The sequence below is a fragment of the Equus caballus genome, chromosome 1 (genome assembly GCF_041296265.1).
Source record: "Equus caballus isolate H_3958 breed thoroughbred chromosome 1, TB-T2T, whole genome shotgun sequence".
NCBI classification, from domain to species: Eukaryota; Metazoa; Chordata; class Mammalia; order Perissodactyla; family Equidae; genus Equus; species Equus caballus.
In genome coordinates this window covers 58,009,334-58,033,485 of record NC_091684.1, presented here as the reverse complement: position 1 = coordinate 58,033,485, position 24,152 = coordinate 58,009,334, and the positions used below count along the sequence as shown (strand labels likewise).

The following is a 24,152-nucleotide window of genomic DNA, read 5'->3' as shown; positions in this document are numbered from 1 at the left end:
ATGAGTGGCTGGGAGCAGGGGAAAGAGAGACTTTTTACTGTATACCCTTTTATACCATGTGAGTATGTTACCTAAGCAACCATTAAATTAAAATCAAATTAAAAAAACAGGTACTAAAAAAAGCAATACTTTAAAAATATAACAACATTCACCAGTGCGCGTGCACACACCCCGCACACAAACACCCTGCCATAATCAACACCAGAGACAACATAACCACTGTTCATATTTAGTGTTTGTACTTCAGTCCCACTTGTCCATTTTTACTTTTGTTGCATGCGTTTTTTGGTGTCATATTCGAGAATTCATTGCCAAGACCTATATCATGAAGCTTTTCCTCTATGTTTTTTTTAGGAGGTTTATAGTTTCAGGTCTTATGTTTAAGTCTTTGATCCATTTTGAGTTGATTTCTGTGTATGCTATAAGGAAAGGGTCCAACTTCATTCTTTTGCATGTGGATATCCAGTTTTCCCAACATGATTTGTTAAAGAGACTATCCTTTCTCCATTATGTATTCTTGGCACGCTTGTCAACAATCAGTTGACTATATATGTGTGGGTTCATTTCTGGGCTTTCTATTCTGTTCCATCGGTGCATATGTCTGTCTTTATGCCAGTACCATACTGTTTGAATTACTGTAGCTTTGTAACATATTAAAATCAGGAAGTGTGATGCCTCCAGCTATGTTTTTCTTGCTCAAGACTGTTTTAGCTATTCAGGGTCCTTTGTGATCCCATATGAATTTTAAAATTGTTTTTTCTGTTTCTGTAAAAAATACCATTGAGACTTTGATAGGGATTGCATTGAATCTGTAGATCATTTTGATCAGGATGGACATTGAAAAAATAAGTCTTCCAATCCATGAACACAGGATAAAGTTCCCTTAAATTAACCATAATTAAGTTCACATAATAACGTCCATGTATGAAAAGCCCACAGCCAACGTCATAGTCAATGGGGAAAAACTGAAAGCTTTGCCTATAAGATCAGGAACAAGACAAGGATGCCTATTCTTACCACTTTATTCGACATAGCCCTGGAAGTCCTAGCTAGAGAAATTAGGTAAGAAAAAAAAATAAAAGGCATTCAAATCAGAAAGGAAGAAATAAAATTATCCATTTGCAGATGATCTGATCATATATGTAGAAAACTCTAAAGATTCCAAAAAAAAACTGTTAGAACTAATCAACAAACACAGTAAAGTTGCAGGAGACAAAATCAACACACAAAAATCAGTTGCATTTCTATACACTAACAAGGAACTACACAAAAAGGAAATTAAGAAAATAATGCCATTTATGACAGCATCAAAAAGTATAAAAATCTTTAGGAATAAATTTACCTAAGGAAGGGAAAGCCTTGTATGCTGAACACTATAAAACATTGATGAAAGATAAAGAAGACATAATAAATGGAAAAGACATCTTGGTGCTTATACTTCCTACTTTTCAAAGTGTTTTCACAGATAGCATCTCATTTGAGCCTGATGCCAACTCTGTGAAGCAGAGGCAGGTAGAATGCTTGCCAAAAGATGAGGCAACCGAGGCCCCAAGAGGACCGGAGGAGAGGCTGGTCACTCAGTTGACCGGTGACAGAGGAATCAGATCCTGGGTGTCCTGCATGGCCCGTGGGCTCTTTCCACAGCCTTGCTCAGATGACAGACCATACTTAGCAAGCACGAACAACATAAACTGCAGTAGGTCCACAGGGGTTCTGTAACCCCTCAAAGGTGCCGCCACTGCAGGCAACAATCTCGACGGAAGAGAATGCACACATAAGGCTGGGAAATATCTACCATGTATCATATTAAACAGCATTACAAATGTAATCACATACACATATATGCACACTACTGCTTAATACTCTTCAGTGGCCTCAGGCTCAAATCCACACCCCTCAGGATAGCAGTCAAGGCTTGTCACAGGCCAGTCCCTCTCCAGGCCCTTCACGCCACTGCCCACCTCCCACTCCACGCTCTGGCTGTGCTCAGCTGCCGGTAGTTCCCCATGCGGGCCAGGCCCTGGAACACATGCCCTCTCCCTCTGCTTAGAATGTGCTTCTCATCAAGCTAACATCTATTTGTTCTTCCTATCTTAGTTTAGGCATCACTTCCTCCAGGAAGCCTTCCTTGGAAACTTGTGCACGCACAGGACTCTGGGTCAGCTCTCCTTCTAATGCTCCCTATGACTCACTTATTCATCCATCTGACCTCTATGCTATGAGCTCCTTGAGGTCAGGGCACGAGTCTTTTGCTTCTCTGTATCGGCCAGCACAGGGCCAGGTACACAATAAATGCTAAATGCACACCTAACAAATGATTGTGCGAGCAAGGGGGACCCAGCATGGTGTGGGTGCTCTGACAGCAGCGATACTTCAGATGCCTCACAATGGGAGGAGGGCATTAGAGAACAAGACGTCTGGGCGGGACTAAGGGGAAGGTGCAGCTTCCCTGTTGGCAGAGAATATCTTAAGCAACTTCCATTTGAGCCTCCACCTGTTCTTCCCTGGGCCTCCTGACACAGGTTAAGTTTTAAGAAAGGCTGATCAAGCCTCAGAATAGTGCCAAGCCAGGAGTTGGGAGACCTCAGCAGTCAGGAGAACGAAAGTGAAGACCCAGAGGTCCAGAGAAGTGAGATGGCTCACCTGAAGGCTCCCAACAACTTAGCAGCAGGGTTAGTTCCAAACTCGGGCATCGGAATCCCAGTTCAGGGCTCTTTCTACAGCACCAGGCACCCTTTGGGATGTGATCTAAGGCCCAGGATAACAAAGGGCTGAAGACCTGACCAGCACCAAGGAGTCTGGGAGATAACAGGAAGGACAGGGCAAAAGGACAGACCGAGATCTTGAACATAAACATGCGCCGGACAAGCAATGATTAGCACAGGCCCCAGTGGAGACAGGCTATCTGGAGAAAGAGAACCCAGAGACACGTCTTCTTCTCCTTCCATGCTGGGGGTTGCCAACTGTTTCTTGTTTTCCTGACTTTGACTCTGGACAAGGCACAGGCCGAGTGCTCTCAGGAACCTTATCTTCAAAACAACCTGCAAAGTAGCTATTGTATCCTCATTTGTACCCATGAAGATAACAGAGCTGAGGGTTAAGTAACTATCTCAAGGTCACATAGCTAGTACGAGGCAAGGCAGGAATTTGAACCTGAGTTTTCTCCCCTAACTAGAGTGTTTCTGAGTGATCTGGAAACTTTAAACTACAGCTTTCAGTGACGCTTCAATTCTCAGTTTTGCGGTCTGAAATTAAAAATAATTTTGCACTGGTGTTCTTTAGTAGTGACGCACGTGAGATTCACAAGGATATTTAAAAGGCTCAACGCATGGTGCAATGAGAGAAACATAGTCATCACCACGTTTAAAAATCAACAAACAAATAGCCTGGAGCGGACCACCAAACTTTCTGGGACATTCACCTCTCAGCCAGCAGCAGAGGGAAGACTGAAGCATCTAAAACTCAAGGATGACTCAATAATTTGCTATTCCTGGAAGAGCAACAGACATGTAAGTACACCCAGTGGTGGGAGACTCTACTAGTGGCAAGCATGGGAGAAACCAAACAGCACCCATCTCAGGCACCCAGCAGAGGGAACAGCATGCAAAGACAGCTTGTGCAAGAGCCCAGCTGGTTCAGAGGACAGCACCCAGGCCTGGGTGAAGGGAAGTGTGATGGTCAGTCTTTTAGGTCAGCCTGGCTAAGCTACAGCCCCTGTTACTCAAACACTAACTCAGGCATTGCTGTGAAGCTATTTTATAGACATAATTAAAGTCTATAATCAGTTGACTTTAAGCAAGGGAGATTATCCTACATAATCTAGGTTTCAATCAATTGAAAGGCCGTAAGACCGGAACTGAGGCTTCCCGAAAGAAGAAATCCCACCTCTGCATAGCAGCCTTGGCTTGTGCCTCAGAGTTCCAGCCCGCCCTTCGTGATGGCCAGACCTACAGATTTCAGACTTGTCTTGCCAGCCCCCATAATCACACAAAGCCAATTCCTTACAATAAATCTCTTTATATCTTATACTGGTTTGTTTTGCTGATTGAACCCTGACAGATATAGGAAGGCAGGCACCTTTCAGCAGCTAGGGAGGATGAAGAGCTCAGGCTGGAAGTGGATTAGAGAGCCTTGCAGTGCACACTAAGGCTCCAGACTTTTCCTGAAAAGCCAAGGGGAGCAGCAGAAGGGATCTGAGCAGATGAAGAGCAGAATTAGAGCTGCATTTTAGATGCTGTGAGTCTGCCCACCTGTAGGGTAGAGAATGAACCAGAACGTACAGGACCAGACAGGAGGTGGCACCACAAAAAGGGAGGAAGCTGGAGCCATAATCAGGTAGGAAATGGCGAGATCTTGGGTGGAAAAATTCCTAGCAGTGGAGATGGAAAGAAAGGGATGGGTTTGAGAGACACTGAGGAGTTAAGCCTCTTGGAACTTGGTGACCTACTGGCCTGGGGCATGAGGGAGAGGGCAGATAAATCCAAGCTGATTTTCAAGTTAATGGCTCTGTTCATCCCCCTGGACATCAATGTTATATGGCAGCAACTAGAGGTGTCTTCTCTGATCCACCAGCTGCCAAATCAAAACATGGAGCCAGGGACCCTTATTAAGCACCCAGATGATACATACAGATCATCCAGCTTGATGACAATACGCCTACAAGACACCCTGGTGTGAACCCCTTGGCTCTTTCAGAAGGAACCCTTCGGCCGCCCCTGCATAGAATAAGGTAAAGGGCAACATCTGGCAGAACAAAGCCAGAGAAACGTGGCTGGAAATATCCTGCGTAGAAAGGAGGGAGGTGAGAGCAGGGGCATGGTCAGAGCAGCTGTTTCTGCCATTTTCCAGCCCTTGGAGTGGACCAAAGGCCTGGTGGGAATCTGATAGCCTCACAGGGAGTATGAGTACCGGCGCACTGGCTGATGAAAAATACCAGAGGCTTCCCAGGAACCCTGGGAGGACTGGCGGCGAATAGAGAGGAAGGCAAGAAACCCAAGCAATACCAACTGCATCACAGAGGCATCATAGGACAGCCTTGGTTCCATTTCCTGTCTACAAAATGGGCAGAATTATTCCAGCTTACCACTCAACAGAAGAAAAGGGATGATCAAGCTAGAAAAGACTGGGGAGATACCCAAGATCCATCTGGGAGAATTAAGGGATGGAACACAGGCATTTGGTTTTGGTGACTATCTAAGTGATCTTGTCATGACCATTAATTTCTCTATGGGCTAGTCATTTCTCACCAAAAGAATGACATTTTAAAAGAGGAAAAGACAGGAATTAAAAACATTCATTAAAGGGGTTTTGCTTCTAATAAAGGTCAATGAGATCCTGTTATACCAACCTTCTTGTAAATAGCTATAAACTTTGGAAAAAATATAAAAACCTTTACCTAAAGATACTGAAAAGCAACCAAAACCAGGTAGAAAGTGAAGGGGAGGATCTCTCGGAAGGAAATGGCACTGGGTAAGTTTCCCATTTTTTACAGCTCTTCACCTAAGGGCAGGCACCAGTAGGAGCCAGGCCAGGAGACTAAAACTTTGGTAGAAACCCACAGTCTTATTGGCTTAAAGAATCTAAGGACACAGTTTAGAACAGCTGCCATAGCAGGGAAGTGATGCTGGCAAGGGCTGAAGCAGAGGCAGAACCCCAAATTCTGCATATAAACCCAGCTTGATTCTATGGCTGAACTGTGAACTATGCATGCACAGGGCACAAGGAGCCTACTTAAGAAATTTTAGCTGCCGTTTACTGCAGGAGAGAGCGAGTTCAGAGCTTTTATTAACTGCCTGATAAAATAAACAAACAAAAAAATCAGCACTCTACAGAGTAACATCACACCCCAGAGTCTCCACAACACATCACTCATGACGACAGAGAGAGAATCCACAGTACTAAACAACACAGAAACAGGAAAATGCGACCCCTTCAAAACAAAAGGCAACCCATGAGACTGACGCAAGATGGCTGAGATGTTAGAATCACAAGGACTTTAAAGAATCTGGTATAACTACGCTGAAAGAGTAAAAAAAGAAAAGACACTGGTAATGAACAAATTGGTTATTTTTTGAATAATTTGTTTCTCTGATGAGATTTCCAAACAGACTCTACGAAAGAACAAAAATATATGTCCCCACCCAGACTTGCACAGAAATGTTCATAGCAGCATTATTTATAGTGGCCAAAAAGTGGAAACAACCCAAATAACCATCCACTGACGAATGGATAAGCCAAGTGTGGTATATCCATACAATGGAATATCATTCAACCATAAAAATGAAGTACTGGGGCCGGTGGTGCAGCTGTTAAGTGCACATGTTCTGCTTCGGCAACCCGGGGTTCACCAGTTCGGATCCTGGGTGCAGACATGGCCCCACTTGGCAAGCCATGCTGTGGCAGGCATCCCACATATAAAGCAGAGGAAGATGGGCATGGATGTTAGCTCAGGGCCAGTCTTCCTCAGCAAAAAGAGGAGGATTGGCGGCAGATGTTAGCTCTGGGCTAATCTTCCTCAAAAAAAAAAACAAAAAAAGACGTACTAATACATGATACAACATGGATGAACCTTTAAAACATTATGCTAAGTGAAAAATACCAGACAGAAAAGACCACATATTGTGGGATTCCATTTATTTGAAATGTCTAGAATAGGCAAATTCATAGAGAAAGAAGATAGGTTAGTGGTTGGCAGGGGCTGGGGAGTGTGGAATAAGGATAGACTGCTAGTGGGTACAGGGTTTCTTTATGGGGTGATGAAGATATTCTGGAACTAGATAATGGTAGTGGTTGCACAACATTGTGAATATACTAAAACCCACTGAACTGTACACTTTAAAGCGGTTAATTTTAAGTTATATGAATTATATCTCAATTTTTAAAAAAGGTAAGGTTAAAAACATTATAGGAAACTGGGTGATGAATACAGAACTCTGTACTATCTTTGCAATTTTTCTGCAAATCTAAAATTATTCCAAAATAAAAAATTTATCTTAAAATAATTCCATTTATGGGGCTGGCCCAGTGGCACGGTGGATAAGTTCACACAGTCTACTTTGGCGGCCCAGGGTTTGCCAGTTCAGATCCCGGGTGCAGACCTACACACTGATTGTCAAGCCATGCTGTGGCAGGCATCCTATATATAGAGTAGAGGAGGATGGGAAAAGATGTTAGCTCAGGGCCAGTCTTCCTCAGCAAAAAGAGGAGGATTGGTGGAAGATGTTAGCTCAGGGCCAATCTTCCTCAAAAAAATAAAATAATAATAATTCCATTTATAATAGCACCCAAAAACACAAAGTTCTTAGGAACATAAATTTGCCAAAAGATGTTCAAGACCTGTATACTAAAAAGTACAAACCACTGCAATGAGAAAGTAAGAATGCTGAAATAAACAGAGACACATACCATGTTCATAGATCGTTAAGATGTCATTTCTCCCCAAACTAGGGTGACCAATCGTTCCAGTTTGCCTGGCACTGAGGGGGTTCCCAAGATGCAAGACTATCATTTCTAAAACGAGGGCAGTCTCAGGCAAATCGAATTTGGCAAACCAAAACCGTTAGTTTCTCATCTGACTTCAAACTGATCTATTGTTTCCACACAATCCCAATCAATCCCAGCTGGATTCTTTTTAGAAATAGACAAGCTGATTCCAAAATTTATGTGGAGAAACAGAAAACCTAAAGCAGCCAAAACAATTTTAAGGAGGAACAAAGTTGGAAGACTCACAATATCTGACTTCAAGTCTTACTATAAAGTACAATAAGATGGTACAGTATTGATGAAAGGACAGACTCAAAATCAATGGAAATAGACTCTCCAGGCTGGCCCCGGTGGCCTAGTGGTTAAGTTCAGCACACCTCACTTCAGTGGCCCGGGTTCTATTCCCAGGTGCAGACCTGCACCACTGGTCTCTCTGTGGCCATGCTGTGGAGGCAGCTCACATACAAAAAGAGGAAGATTCATAGTGGGTGTTAGCTCAGGGTGAATCTTCCTCAGCAAGAAAAGAAAAGAAACAGACTCTCAAATACACAGGCAATTGATTTTCAACAGAGTTGCAAAGGCAGTTCAATGAGAAAGGCTACTCTTTTCAACAAATTATTCTTGAACAATTGGACACCCATATGCAAAAAAAATAAACCTCAATTTACACCTCATACTAATTGCCAAAATTAATTAATTCAAACTGGATCATAGACCTAAAAGTAAAACTATAAAACTTCTAGAAGAAAACACAGGAGAAAATCTTTGAGTTAGGCAAAATTTCTTTATAGAGGATGCAAAAAGTACAATCTCTGAAGGAGGAAAGTGGATAAATTAGACTTAAAATTTAAAACTTCTCTCCAAAAGAGACCACTGAAAAACCAAATAGGCAAGCCACAAGCTAGACCATATTCACAAAGCATATGTCTAACAAAGGACTGGTATTCTGGAATAATAAAGAACTCCTAAAATTAGATAATAAAATAATAAATAATAATAAAAAGACAAACAATCCAATAAAAAAAGAGCAAAATATTTGGACACTTCACAAAGGAAGTTGATAAGCACATGAAAAAGTGTGCCAATATAATGACCAATATCATTAGTCACCAGGCGAGTGCAAATTAAAACTACAAGATATCACTAGATACCATCCGAATAGCTAAAATTAGAAAGCCTGACAACATCAGATGCTGACAAAGATGTGGAGCAACCAGAACCATCTCACTCTGTTGGCAGGAATGTAAAATGGTACAACCACTTTGGAAAAATGTTCCATAAAACTAAACACAACCTACTCAATGAGTCAGCAATTCATCCCCTAGGTAAGGACCCAAGAGAAATAAAAGCACAAAAAAACTTGTACACAAATATTCACAGAAGCTTTATTCATACTAGCTATAAACTGGAAACATCCCAGGTGTCCATCTAAGGGAAAACGGATAAACTGTGTTATATTCACACAATGGAATTCTACTCAGCAGTAAAAAGGAACAAACTACTAGCACAATAGAAATGAATCTCAGGAACATCAAGCTGAGTGAAAGAATCCTCAAACAAAAGAGTACAAACTATATGAGTCCATTTACGTGAGGGTTTTTTTAAAGATTTTATTTTTTACTTTTCCTTCTTCTCCCCAAAGCCCCCTGGTACATGGTTGTATATTTTTCTTTTAGTTGTGGGTCCTCCTAGTTGTGGCATGTGGGATGCCGCCTCAGCGTGGCCTGATGAGCGACACTAGGTCCATGCCCAGGATCCGAACCAGTGAAACCCTGGGCCACCACAGTGGAGTGCGTGAACTTAACCACTTGGCCACGGGGCTGGCCCCTACGTGAGGTTCCTGAACAGGTAAAATTAATTTAAAAAATCAGAATAGTGGTTACTTTTTAGGATGGGGGCACAGCCGACTGGGAAGGGGCAAGAGGGAGCTTTCTGGGGTAACGGTAATGATCTAAATCCCGTTAGGAATTTGGGTCACACTCATGTATGTATTTGAAAAAGGCATCAGATGCTACACTTATGATTTATGCATTTCACAAATTCACAATGTAAATTTCACCTTAAAAATTCCATTAGCTACTAAACCCTACAAGATGTCCTCCTGCCCAATTCAAGGTAGGACTTCAGAAACAAGGCAGAATAGGAGTTGGACCACTCCCTCTCCTTGTCACCTGTACACACTCCCACGCCATCCCCTAAATCACAGGATAAGTCAGAACATATCAGATGTTGGCCCAACTCTTGTATCATCAGGCACCAGGTACCCTTGAGCTGTTCCTCTTCTTCCAAACCAGATCTCAGAACAGACTTTGAAATCAGTCATTCACACCTAGCATAAATTAGTGACTGGCCTCTACTCTTCTGGAGCACTTGCAGTTTTGCCTTGATATCTCTCTGTGCTCAGAGATGTCGCAGGGAGCAGGAAGGGGGGACAGGAGGAGAAACAGGAAGATCCTCTCATCACCTCCCCCTCACCAGCCTGAACTGCCTGATCTTCAACACCCACCAAAGCACACAGCAGGGAACTCTTGCCCAGCCAACTAAACCAGAGGCAGAACCTGCGGTGCCCATACACGTCATCGTGGGATGGAGAGGACTGTGTGTGAACCAGCCGACTTCCAGAACACAGCCTTCCCCTCAGCCATCCCCTCTTCAACTGAGTATGGAGGAAACAAGCTGACTCCCATTTTCTCTTTGAGCACATGCAACTCTAAATGAAAGATGCACTAAAACACAGAAACACCTAGAGAAGAATCTGGCACATGAATGAATTCATGAAGCAAGTATTTAAAAAGAGCCACAGGCAGGCCGGCCCAGTGGCATGGTGGTTAAGTTCATGTGCTCTGCTTCAGCAGCCTGGGGTTTGCAGGTTCGGATCCCAGGAACGGACTTACACATTTCTCGTCAGGCCATGCTGTGGTGGCATCCCACATACAAAACAGAGGAAGATTGGCACGATGTTAGCTCAGGGCCAATCTTCCTCAAAAAAGAAGAGCCACAGGCCTTTTTATTCAATGAGAAAAGACAGAAGGCCACGCTAGGGATAAAAGAGTAGGGATAGCTCAGCTATAAATTTCAGAAGGGAACAAACTTGTTTGGCCAAGTGGCCTTCCCTCCCTTACCCCAGGAAGCTATCATTAACCTTTCACCTCCCCAGTAGGTGTGGTCCCAGAGCAACAACTCATTCACCCAAACGAATAGAGGTGCCCCTCACCCCTACCACCTGCAGCTGCTCAGCCTGGGAAACAGACTGACGGCTCCCTTCAGCTTCCAGAGCTCACCCCTTTCATGTGTTCATGTCATTTGCCAAAAAAAGAAAACACTTGCGGACTGGAGCACAAAATAAGAGTCAGCTCCTGGTTATCATGCTAAGGATCCTGTGTCCCTCATTTCAATGAAATGCTCTCAGCCTGGGAACTCTCTTTCTCACAAGAGGGAAGCTAAGGTAGAGAAAGTGAAGAGGGAAAGAAAAGGCGCAAAACACAGAGAAAACATCAACTCTGCAGGCCTTAAATTCAGGTCTGCACCCGGGGCTCGAGTCACTCCTGCCTGCTTGGCCAGGGCGCACCCTCCTCTTATCTTATGAAGCCTCAGGAGGCCCAGAAGCCCAGACTCACGTGGCCACAGTGGGTTTATAAAGCTGGTGGTCCTCCCTCCCTCCCTGTATTTTGTCTGAGCTGGCGAGCAACATCCCCTATGTCCAATCGCTTTTATGTAGGAGCAAATGAGCCTTTAAAAAAAAAAAATCCACAGCAAAGAAACCAAATTGATCCCTTCTGTCTTTTCCTAGCATTTTGCTCTTTCCCACAAAGTAACAGCAAGAATGGAGCAAGACCCTGCAATACGCACAGCTGCTCCTGCCTTGCCTTCCTGGAAGCCTATTTTAGCTTCTGGAAGCCAATGCTACCAGCTTCAGGAAAGCAAGTGGACTGAAACTTCCCATTCCTTTGGGGAAAGGGAGTTCTGCCTGCCTTCACTACCTTCTTGGGGCTCTGAGATGGCCCAAGAGCCGCCCTGACGCCTTCTCTCCTTTGATCTGACTCAGGGACCCCAAGTTAGACCAGTAATTAGCAACTCTATTCAAAACAAACCCCCCTCCCCACGTGCATCGAATGACCTGCATCAAATAAGATCTTTCCCCATTTTGCTCCTCAAAATGTCCCAAGAGGTGGTTTTGTACAAATTCCACCTAAATGTCCAAATTCTTATCAGGACTCTGTTAAAAAAACCTCAAAATCATTCCTGCCAAGAGATCCAAGTCAAAGGTGATCTCCCAGAGTAAAGGCCACTGAAGCACACACTCCACAGAATACAGTGTCCATTGCATCCTGAGCTGTGTGATGAAGCAGCATTACCTACTGGGTGGAGAATTGGAGCACCTGGTGACATGTTCACTTTGTCCACCGCATCTCTCAGGGGGCAGCAACAGTGCCAACCCAGGAACCAGCATTCTGCTCACTGCACCCCCAACCCCCCACCCCGTGGGGGCATCATGGCTGCCTCTGGCTTAGCACAAGCCCTCTCTTATTTCACTCTCAGGTCTAGACCCCCACTCCACCCACTCCCTTTCTGCAATATACTCTATGCTCCCCCTTTGAAAGGGGGTGGGGGAATCAGACAATGCAACCGCTAATTCAAACCAGAAAAACCGAGGACACAGAACTGACAGGAGTTTTTCATCCAGCCTGTCGGAAAGACCCCTTCCCCCGTAAGAACTCTGGCTTAGCCATCGCGCTCACTGCTTTCAGACCCAGAAACCTATTTTCTTGCCTCACTCTTGCAACTAAAAGGAGACGACACACGTGTATGTGGCTTTGCGATGAGCTCTTTTTGCTCTTGAGGGAAGAAAAAGGGGAGCGGGGCTGAGGGGGGATGCAGACAGAATGGGAATGCATGGAGGTGAGAAGCCAGGTTTAACTTCCTGGCCTGGGCTCCCTGGCTGTGGAGACATCATCTCTCAGTAGATATACACAACATTAAGTGCCTCTTGCTGGCCTTCCTTCCCCCTGGGGACTAAATGTTTTTTTACTTGCTGCTCCTCCTCCTCAGATGGAAGAGGAGGGTGATTTATGGACTGAGACAGAGAGGGGTTCCTTGATAGGAGTCAAAACTCAAGGCTGGAACAACTGGTGACTTGTCAACAGCACACCATCAAATGGCCTCACAACTCCATGTAAATACAGACAGACAGAACCAGGCTGTTACAGGGAGCTGGTACGCTGGCCAGAGAGTTTAGTGGCGGGTGTCAGAGACCACTCACTGGTGCAGTCGTTTAGTTTCTCAAATGAGAAGCTATCTGCAGGCAAAAAGCTGCTGTCTTCTAACAAACGGGCTCTCTGAAAAAACTGGAAAGGCAGAATTCTACTTGGCTAATGGGGATGGAAGTGTCCAGAGCGCCTTTTGTCATTTCTTTTTCCCAAGGAGTTAAAGACCCCAAACTTTCCACTAGATCCTGATCCAAGACCACAACTACCCAGTACAGAAGGACATGAAAATCACAGACTGTTGGCCGCTCCAAGTCTGCAGTTAAATACCAAAACAAAACAGCAGCCAGTTGAGAATCAGCAGACTCATAGCCCCTTGCTAAGCATCCCCATGGAGCTGAGGCAGAGGCCACTGTCTCCTGACCGCAGCTCTGGCTCCCCAGGCCCAAACCCTCTCTCCCCAGAGCATCACTTTTCCACGTAGAAAGTTCCTTCGGCCAAGAACCTGTGCGCTCCACTGGCTGAAAGAGTTGAAGAATGGAGACATTCTGGAGTCGGCCCAGAGCAGCGGACAGGCACATCTTGGGGGCCAAAGCTTCAGTGTCCTAGAGGAAGGGAATGTCTTGGGAGGCCAGTCCTCCTCCAGCCACTCGGCCTGGCCTCTCATCCGCCCCTGGCCCCCCATCCCCTCACTCGCTCCCGCCCCCTGAGTTGAGCCCGGGACAGCACAGACCCCTGTGGCCAGTGCTCGGTCCCCGCAGCTCGCGCGGGCACTCCTCCCCGCCGGGACCCGCACTCACCGACGGCCCTGATGCGGAAGCCGCGGGGCGGGCGCAGCGCACGGCGGCCCCAAGCGTCGCGCAGCACCTGCAGGCTGGCAGGGGGCGCGTGCACCAGCAGCACCCCGCGCCGCAGCCAGCCCTGAAAGGCCAGCCGCGAGGCGGCGCGCGCCAGCCGCGAGTTCCAGAAGCAGCGCGCATTGGCGCGGCGGAAGGCGCGGAACACCGCTCGCCCCCCCGGCTCCTCCGCGCCCCCCGCGGCCTCCTGCGCCTCCAGCCTGCACAGCACCAGCGCTAGCGAGCCTGGCGCCAGCTGCACGGGCCGAGCCATGCTGCGGCGGGCGGCCGAGGCCCGCAGCCTAGCGCATCGTCGGGGGCGGCGGCGGCGGCGGCGGCGGCGGCGGCGGCGGCTGGGGCGCCGCACGCCCGGCGGGAGCGATCGGCTCACTGCGCGCCGCGCCGGCTGCCGGGGGAACGGGGCTGGAGGGGGCGGGGCCGACGGGGCTCGGCGGGGCCGGGGCTGGGGCGGGACTGCAGCCCGGGGGCGGCCGCTGCTGTCCCCGTGTGGCGCCCAACGGGGTTTCCAAGGGCTGAGCTGCCAGGTCATTCTCCACCCACCAGCCAGGGCTCTGTTCCGCCCCCGCGACTCTCTTCACTCCCCAGGCCCCCGGCAGCCCGGGGCTCCCCTTCTCCCGGTGGGCCCGCACTGGGGCTTTTCCAAGTCCTCAGGGAGCCCCGCAGCCCCCTCCAACCGCGGCGCAAGCGGCACAACCAGGGGTCCCCAGAGCCCGGAGGACCAGGATCGCTGCAGTCGCCCTGTCTTTGGGGTCGCCCTCAGTGAGAGAGGCCGCGAGGGACAGTCTGGCGTGTCGTGGACCTCGCTCGGGCCGGGAGTCAGGAGACCCAGTTTGGAGTCACGGTCTGCTCCTAATCTGCTTACGCAAGCTACTTCCCCTCTTAGTCTTAGTCTACTGATCTGTAAAATGAGTTAGGACTCAATTCTAAGGACCTTTTCATCCGTCACTTTCTGAGATTCTAGGATCTGGTCCCGCCCCTGGGATATCCCATTCACTTAAGCGGTAAAAGAAGTAAAGTTCCGGAGGCACCACCCCGCTTGGCGAGGCCCAGAAATGAAATCCGTGGGGTTCAGCCCTGGGTTGGATTTCGAGGTTCCGAAAAGACTGAGGCACCATCTTGCCCCAGGAGTGAAGGGAGAGGAGCTTGTGATTTGTCCCAGCAGACTGTTGCCAGGGCCTCGGAGCAGTGAGGGACAATTCCGCTGCTGAGGGACAAAGAATCTGGAACCTTGATTGTGGCACTGAGAGCTCCTCGAGGACAGAGTGGGGAAAAGGAGAGGTAGGGCATTATTTCTACCAGAAATCGGCACTATAAGAGGGAGCAGCGGTGCTGGGCAAAACCTGGGGGTCATTCCAAAATTCCCACTCCCTCGGCTCATCAGTCATCAATAACAACCATAATAATGTGAGATAATCTGAACCCTGCCTCTAGTAAATCATTATCACAATAAGTGATAGATGATGTTATTAAATAATGATAGCTAACATTTATTGAACATTATATGCTGGGGGCATTAATTTCACAACTTTGTGTTAACTACTATTATCATCTCTGTTTGGTTTTTGGTGTTTTTTACAGATGAGAAAACTGCAGCTAGGTTGGATTCAGAAGTGTTTCCCAATCACCCAGATGGTAAGAAATGGAGTCAGACAACTAAGTCAGGATTCCCTATGACAAAAAAGTCTGACACAATTTTCAGTTCAAATAAGCATGCACACCTGAGACAACCGTCTTACACCTGAATTCTGACTCTGAGATGGATGGATGGGTAAATACAGCAGAGAGCCCAAATGAACTGAACTGCGATGTCTGTGTAATCTCCATGGGAGGGCAGGGCTTCCTCCTCTGAGTTCTCGCTATCATGGCCCTCTCCTTGCAGGATGAAGGTAAACTTCCCACGTTCCCATCCTAGAGAACTATGACTTTTATCTCCATATCTCTAGCATCTAGTACAGTCTTTTCCAGAATAACAAGGATGATGATAATTCCCATTTACTCTCAGCTCAGACTGTGCCTAGAACTGTACTAAGAGGTTTACATGAGTCATCTAATTTTAGCCTCAAAATTAATCCTTTTTTTTTAAAGATTTTATTTTTCCTTTTTCTCTCCAAAGCCCCCCAGTACATAGTTGTACGTTTTAGTTGTGGGTCCTTCTAGTTGTGGCATGTGGGATGTCGCCTCAGTGTGGCCTGATGAGCGAGCGGTGCCATGTCTGCACCCAGGATCTGAACCGGCGAAACCCTGGGCTGCCGAAGCAGAGCGCGAACTTAGCCACTTGGCCACGGGACTGGCCCCTCAAAAATTAATCCTTTGAAACAGGTAATATTGTTGAGTCTCATCTTACACAAGAAAAACAAAAGCTTAGGGAGTTTGGGCAGCTTGCCCATGAGGACAAAGCTAATAGATAGTGAAGCAGAGATCTCAAGATCTCGGCGTCTCCTTGCCCTCACACCTGGCCAGAGGGGGAGCCCAGGAGACCATGCCCAGACTCCTTAGGGCTGTGGCCTGGTGTGCAAAGTTGTCTGAGCTTGATTCTCTCCCAAGAATCTGAACTGGAAATGCAGAGGCAATCAGGCCCTTAATAGCAGGGCCTGTAGCTGCAAGGTAGACCTGGCTATGAGGTTTCATGACCTGAAATTAGGAGCTAGAACTCTTTTAAACTTGGAAACTTTAGTTCAGATGTACAAAATTCCCCTTATCATTTTACTTAAACTAGTCCAATTAACAAAAGGAGGAAAGAATGTAAGGAGAAAATTTTCAAGTACAGCCAAATACTTATCCATTTGTTTTCCAAAAGGGTCAACTACTCCCCAATATTCCCAGACTCCTACAAAATGGAACGTCTTAAAAGTTCAGCGGAATATTGTAGGCCTCGAACCTGAATGGTCCTGTACTACACGGCAAAACTAGTGAAACAGGAACTTCTCAAGTGTCTTCCATCTTTGTGGTCTCTGCAGACCAGACACAGAAACAGTTTAGAAGACAGATTTGGTATCATTCTCCCCTTAAAGAGGCACAGAGTGGTCAAACTAAACACTACACTAGAAAGTCTCAAGAGGGTCAGCCTGGTGGCGCAGCAGTTAAGTGCGCACGTTCCACTTTGGCAGCCCAGGGTCTGCTGGTTTGGATCCCAGGTGTGGACCTACGCGCCACTTGTCAAGCCATGCTGTGGCAGGTGTCCCACATAGAAAGTAGAGGAAGACGGGCATGGATGTTAGCTCAGGGCTGGTCTTCCCCAGCAAAAAGAGGAGGATTGGCAGCAGATGTTAGCTCAGGGCTAATCTTCCTCAAAAAAAAAATCTCGAGAGTTTTTAAAAAATTTTCAGTGGACCCTGTGCTTGAGAAAGAACAAAGTAATTCTAACATTATATACAAATTCAAACAGCATGGTATGCAGTTGTTAAAAAGATTGAGACAGAACTTTATGTACTGATACAAGACAATAACCAAGATATATTTTTAAGTAAAAAAGAAAAGTAGGGGCTGCCCAATGGTGTAGTGGTTAGGGTCTCACACTCCACTTCAACAGCCTGGAGTTCAGGGTTCAGATCCTGTGTTCAGACCTACACACTGCTCATCAAGCCATGCTGTAGCAGCGTCCCACATACAAAATAGAGGAAGACTGGCACAGATGTTAGCTCAGTGACAATCTTCTTCAAGCAAAAAAGAGGAAGACTGGGAGCCGGTCCCATGGCCAAGTGGTTGGGTTCTTGCACTCCACTTTGGCAGCCCAGGGTTTCGCCGGTGTAGATCCCAGGTACGGACATGGCATTACTCACCAGGCCATGCTGAGGTGGCATCCCACATAGCACAACCAGAGGCACTCACAACTAGAATATACAACTATGTACTGGGGGGCCTTGGGGAAAAGAAGGGGAAATAAAAGGGGGGAAGATTGGCAACAGATGTTAGTTCAAGGCTAATCTTCCTCACCAAAAAAAAAAAAGGCAAATAGAATAATAGGTCTAGTATGCTATCCCCACTACTTGTATTAAAAAAGCGAAAAAAAGGGCATGTATATTCACGTGTGGCTGGGAAATCTCTGGAAGGTATGTCAGAAGCTGGGGATAACAGTGGTTACTAGAGAGAGGCACAGGGGTGAAAGGGAGGCTTCTTTTTTCACTGTGACTACCATGTGCAAACACTTTTTCCAAAAATACTCTTAAAAACATCTATCAGGACAATAAGAGATTAGCTCTGATCATTTTGAGAAATAGGATAACAACCATTCAATTTATTCCTTCCAGAGTAAAGAATGGCTAATGACTTACTTCACTTTCCTTGTCTCCTATTTACAGATGATCCCTCCCTTGCCCACCTTGTCAGGCCTGAAATTCCTGCCCAGATAATCCCACTTTAGGAAAGACCATGCCTCCAAAGTCACTGTTAAGGGCACATACATTGCCCCTCTCATTATCACATTTTTATGAAGATTTATTTAGCTCATCCAATTTGCTGTTGACTTCAAAAGTACAGTGGTCTTTCATGGGACAGGTCACAGGATTTGTAAAGAGCTTTTGGGCTTCAGGACCATTGAGGGAGATTAAGATGGCTTGTCCTAGAGAGAAAGGAAAGGAAGCTAGTGCCTTTGATTGAGTTGAGGGAGTGGCACTACTGGGAGGTACTTTTCTCGAGTACCCCATGTGGAGGGATTTTTGCTCATGCTTTTGGAGACTAGACTCCAAGGCATCAGCCTTGAGAGCAACAGTGAGAGGGTCTCTGAGGCAACACAGTTAGGACCATTGCAGAGGCCTCTCTGAGCCAACTTAGAGCTTCAGAGCTTGGTAGTCAGTGGAGGTGGAGGAGCAGCCATTGACATCAGGACTGTGTGGCAGCAGGTGCTAAGGTAGCTATAATAAAGACCCCAGGAAAAACACCAGGCCCCCTTTCCCCATTTTCTGGGTACCATGTAAACCCCCAAGTTGTTTTGACAACTCCAAGGAGATTTCCCAAAACATAGCCAAGATTCCATTTTTGGCCAACTCTGGCAAATGGAGCTTAGAGTTAGATTTTATTTGGTTTAGAAAACTGAACCTGAAGGGGAACAAATGCATGCCTGCTGCATGATAATCGCTATAGATGATAAACATGGTCATTTGATGCTCACATCTGCCAGGTGTCTGTCCTAAGTGGAGCAGTCAGTGCTCTTTACACTCCGACCACAGCCTGTCTTTCTGGCTTCATCTCCATTTCCATTCTTACCATCTTCCTCCAATCTTCACCAAGGACCTTGTGTTCTGGCTACCCAAAATTACACACCTTCCCAAACAGATGCTCCCATGTCTTGCTCGCACTATTTAGTCCGCCTAGAAGGTCTTTCCTCTTTCCACCAGGTGGTATTCTCCAAAGCCTAGCTCATAAAACCTATGACACATGCAGGAAGATTTAATCTGTTCTCAGAGCACATTGTTAACCCTTTTGTAACAGGTGTGTTAAGGGCTATAATACTAAGTTATGTTTCTCACTGGGCAATGTGAGATTCCTTAAGGGCCAAGCTCCTGCCTGATTCAACTCTGTGACCCAGCATGTAGCCCCATGCCTGGGCCATAGGTTCATTCCACCTGAATTAAATTCAGTTTAACTAGTACTTGATCTAGGATAACTCTGCTTTTGCTGCTTCCTCACTAGCCTGATGTTACCATACACGAAAGCATTTATGGTTTGAGGGTGGATCACAGGAAGACCTGGTTAGCCAAGTCAATGGCAGGGCAGAGGGGCAAAGCCTCAAGGACAGGCCGACCCAGGCCTCACACACTCGGGCATCTGGATTTCACTGGTCTCTGGAGTCTGCTTACAGCACACATGTTATATTAAGGATGATGTTTGGATTAACTGCCTCAAAATTTTTTCCACACCAAAATTTATCAGGCTGAAGTTCTTCCCCTTTACTCAGAAAATCAAGTCTTGATACTTAAGGCTGATTTAGAAGGCATTTCCTATCTGTGTTTTCTTTATTATGACCATCTCTGCTTCTATAGCACCTTTCTTCCCTTAACAGAGAAAAAAGAAAAGGAAAAAGCCCTGGAGACTTTTGTTTCTATTTCTCAAAGGGAAATGTGAGGCTTTGCTAAGCAACTGTGTTGACTCAAAGGGCAGAGAAAAGGAGGTGGGGCGGGGGAGGAGATTTAATATTCATGTCTTTAAATTAAAAAAACCATTTCCGCCTTTATTCTAGCTGCTGAAATTAGACAAGACTCTGGACCACAGTGGCATTATCTGTAAAATTGGAGTAAAAATACGTAGCCGACCTGAAGGATTTCTTAGGGTCCCTTCCAGCTTCATGATTCTACACCGCCACTTTCACACCCAAAGACAGGAACCCTAACGTAGTTTAAACAGTTACTGAGTCCACTGAGGTACGAAGGGATGCAAAATCAGAACCTGAGAGCCAGATATTCCCAAAGCTGTGTCTGATTTCTCTTTAAACAATTCACTTCTTTATTTTCCCAATGGCAAGAGGCCAACAAAGAAAGAAATACTGGAGAAAAAAGGTCCTTTCGCTTGGAACACTAAAAGGCTAAGAATACTAGAAACCCCATGATTCTGATGTGGGAAGTGTTAAAGAAAAAATTATTCTGACACTTGTTAAAATGGTAAGGAAGACTTTATTCAAAAACTATTGCAAAGGCTAGACAGCAAAGCCAGCTAAAGCGAAGAAAGCAAAGAAGCTAGGGATTTTTGCCAACGAGCAGAGTAAGGGAGTCGGTGGATAGAAAATTTCTATTAGGAGACATCAAGAGTAAGGGGATTCTTACTAAACTGACCTAACAGGATTCTTGCTAGAGTCAGGTCAAAGATTTATACATCAAAGATGGATTGGAGGCTGGCCCCGTGGCCCAGTGGTTAGGTTCGCACGTTCTACTTTGGAGGCTCAGGATTCGCCAGTTTGGATCCTGGGAGAGGACCTATGCACCACTCATCAAGCCATACTGTGGTAGCATCCCACATAGAAGCACTAGAATGACTTGCAACTAGGATATACAACAATGTACTGGGACTTTGGAGAGAAAATTATTTTTAGAAAGATGTGGGAATGAAGAACTTGATCAGATATCAATGTGCGGGGCGGGGGGGCTTGCACTAAACTGACTCAGCAAGATTTTCGCTAAGGGTGGGTAGGCAGAAGACAGGATGGGGCCTAAGGTTAAGGCCTAGTCCAAAAACAGGGCTCAGAGGAGCCTGACTAAAGTCTGGTCAAGGAGAGTCTTTGTCAGGAGCCGTACAAAACTTCCCCTCACTCTGCCCCTCCCCACTTCATTAAAGGAACTAATACTCGTCACCCATTAAGCATTTAAAATACCCCATAATCCCATTTTCATTTGGGGAGGGGAGAACTGGAATGATTATCATTATGTTAACAGAAATTATTTCCTGATGGTGAGGTTATAAGCAATTTTTCTTTCTTTCTTTGAGCTTTTCTCTACTTTCCAAAAATTTTGTAATAAAAAAAGGCCCCAATAATTTTTGATTTAAAGGAAGTTAAGGCAGCTGGCTCTTCTGCACTGGGGGCATCAAAGCCAATAAGCTTTCTAATCAAAATGAGGAGACTCCATCACTCCAGCCCCCACTGAACTAGGTTAGAGGGCAGGTCTCAGAGCTGGAAAAATTACTTCCAGAAAGAAAGCTGGAGAACCAGCCTCTCAAACAGGCATGCAACTAGGTGCCCTGGAGCCAGAGCCAAGTCAGCAAAATTCTTATTATTTGAAACATGGAAAATCAGATTAACTCTTTCCTGACACCAAAAAAAAAAAGAAAAAGAAAAAGAATAAAGTATGAAGGCCTAAGGCAAGATGCCAAACCCAGTATCAGGATTTTAAAAGAGAAACCACTTCCCCTCAGTTTTATCACAGCAGAGAGTGTAAAGCTGGGCCTCATATCCCATTATTTACATGCAAATCCCATCAAAAATGAGTTGGTCCCACGCCAGGTGCCCAAATCTCAAAGGAATTCTGTTTCCAGTGAGGCCCCTTGAGCCTTTAAGCTACAATTCTCTCTGCTTTCGTATGGGGGGAAGGGAGAAAAGATGTCATGGCAGCTCCGCACACATGGGAATAACCATGGCCTGGGAAACAAACTGTTGCTTTCTCCCTTCTCACAATCTACCTATTACCAGTTGTTTAAGCTTCTCAACAGCAGGAATCCAGGATTACCTCTTATTCATCTAAATATCCTCTAGAATGCCCCCACAATACTGCTCAAAAGCAAGAAAATTGTTCCCTGAACAAGATGGTAAAGAACAAAAGTGTTATGGGAGGCCTAGATGTTCAAGTCAGTACCAACCAACCCTGGTTTAGGACTATACAGCTGTAGTTCATTCAACATTCCACAGAGGATCCAAATGAAACGTGAGGCTTTATAGAAATACCTATAATACAACAAGAACAAATACTTACTGAGCCTGCTAAATTCCAGGTACTGCTTTGGATAAAGAGGAGGACACAAAGATAAAAGAAGCATTTCCATTCGTTCAAATATCTTGCAATCATGTTTTTCAAAACATCAGAGCCTTCATAACAAATTCACGACAAGAACAACAAAGCGGGGAGAGGAGAGAACATAAATTTAAAAAGACTGAGAGATATGTCAACCAATGCAATAGACAGTGTGGACCTTATTTGGATCCTAATTTGAACAAATCAAATGTAAAACAATTCGTAAGAAATTTCCACATTGACTGGACATTTGATATAAAGAATAAAAGGAAAGGGATATACAAAATGTGACTTATGAAGAAAGCATATGCTCTTAAAATATGTCCACCTTTTTAAAAAAAATCAGTGTGTTAGGTAAGTTGTTTGGGGATTTTCTTTTCTGCTCTTCAGTGAAATGATTACTAACCATCAGTCATCACCTCTTACAATAAGGTACACCTGTGTAGCAGGGTGCTGATAAAGTATACTTGCCAATAAGACTCAAAACATTAATATTTTTAAATAACATCTTTGAAGAAGAAGAATGTTGGGGGCTGGCCCAGTGGCACAGTGGTTAAGTTTGTGTGCTCCACTTCAGCGATCCGGGTTTGCAGGTTCAGATCCTTGGCACAGACCTAGAACTGTTCGTCAAGCCATGCTGTGGCAGCATCCCACGTAAAATGGAAGAAGATTGGCACAGATGTTAGCTCAGGGCCAGTCTTCCTCACAGGAAAAAAAAGAAAAGTGTCTGTTTTCCAATAAACTCTGGCATCATACTCTCTCTATCCACCAAAAAAAAAAAAAAAGAAAAGAAAAAAATCAGGAAAAAAAAAAGAACAGCACGGGAAAAACAGAAAGAAGTAGTATGAGCCTTCAAATAGAGACAGGAGGCTACAAATTTTGCTCTTGCTATCAGAATTGACATTGCTCCTCATATTAGGACAAAGACTAACATTGAGAATATTAAGATTTATTTGTTTCCTTTGAGTAAACCAATGTCCATTCCACATATATAACTTTGCTTCAATTGACTTATGCTCCTATAATAGAATCAGGAAATCTGTTATAGCTAAAAGGAACTTTGTTTCATCTGTTCCTCTTCCTCCCCATTCTGTCCAAACACACTTGATAAAGAAACTGAGGCCCACAGAAGTGCCCAGGGTCCCATAGCTAGTGAGTGGTGGAGCCAGGAGTGGAAGTGAGGGAGATTCCAACTCTTGGTCTAGAACACAGGTTGGCAAACTACACATTGGGGAGCCAAATCTGGCCTATGGCCTGTTTTTGTATAGCCTGCAAGCTAAGAATAATCTTTACATTTTAAATGGTTGAAAAAAAATCAAAAGAAGAATACTACTTCTTGACATGTGAAAATTATATGAAATTCAAATTCCGGTGTCCATAAAGTTTTCCTGGAATATCGGTACACTCATTCATGTATGTATTCTTTTTTTTTTTTTTTAAGATTTTATTTTTCCTTTTACTCCCCAAAGCCCCCTGGTACATAGTTGTGTATTTTTAGTTGTGGGTCCTTCTAGTTGTGGCATGTGGGATGCCGCTTCAGCATGGCTTGATGAGCGGTGCCATGTCTGCGTCCAGGATCTGAACCCGTGAAACCCTGGGCCGCCGAAGTGGAGCGCGCAAACCCAACCACTCAGCCACCAGGCTGGCCCCAATGTATGTATTCTTTATGGCTGCTTTTGTCAGCAGAGTTGAATGGTTGCAACAGAAACTGTATGGTCTGCAAAGCCTAAAATATTTCCTCTCTGGTCCTTTACAGAAAAAGTTTGCAGACCCTGGGTCTAGAGTCAAGTGTCAAGACTGCTTTACTAAACAGGGCCAGATATTTGTAAAGTATTCTTAGTGCACAAATGGTAGGCCTCCTGGTCCAACCCAGTTGCTTTACATGTTGGATGCTGCTGGAAGAGAGGAGAACTGGTAGCTGCCCTACGTGTCCTCCAGCCAACACGCTGAGCTGACTGGGGTGATTCAGTTTCTGTTCTCACTGCCCATTCAATCATGAGCCTCTCAGCTAAGCCTGTCAACAGAGAGACCAATTAGTGCCAATTTCTAAGTGAAAGGCGTTTCCTTAAGTCAGGACTGAGATCACCACCTCATTTCACACGAACAATTCAGGGTCACAAGGTTAACCCAGATTAGATTCAAACCAGAGCTTAAAAAGTGAAAGGCAGCCCTTTTAC

The 24,152-nt window shown here is 45.4% G+C and overlaps 1 protein-coding gene across 3 annotated transcripts in view; it reads right to left on the bottom strand.

Moving 5' to 3' along the window:
- STOX1 (storkhead box 1) overlaps positions 1 to 13,941 on the bottom strand; it is a 53,583-nt gene extending 39,642 nt beyond the window's left edge. Inside the window, exons 1-2 of one of the 3 annotated variants that reach the window (XM_023644106.2) lie at positions 13,487 to 13,914; positions 13,192 to 13,291 (exon numbers count right to left, since the gene is read on the bottom strand). In XM_023644106.2, coding sequence (XP_023499874.2) covers positions 13,192 to 13,291; positions 13,487 to 13,666 — 280 coding nt within the window. In that variant the 5' untranslated portion in view covers positions 13,667 to 13,914. Of the gene's footprint in view, positions 1 to 13,158; positions 13,292 to 13,486 lie in introns of all 3 variants that reach the window. The other 2 variants (XM_023644104.2, XM_023644105.2) reach the window with 2 other exon arrangements.
- Between the last annotated feature and the right edge of the window lie 10,211 nt (positions 13,942 to 24,152).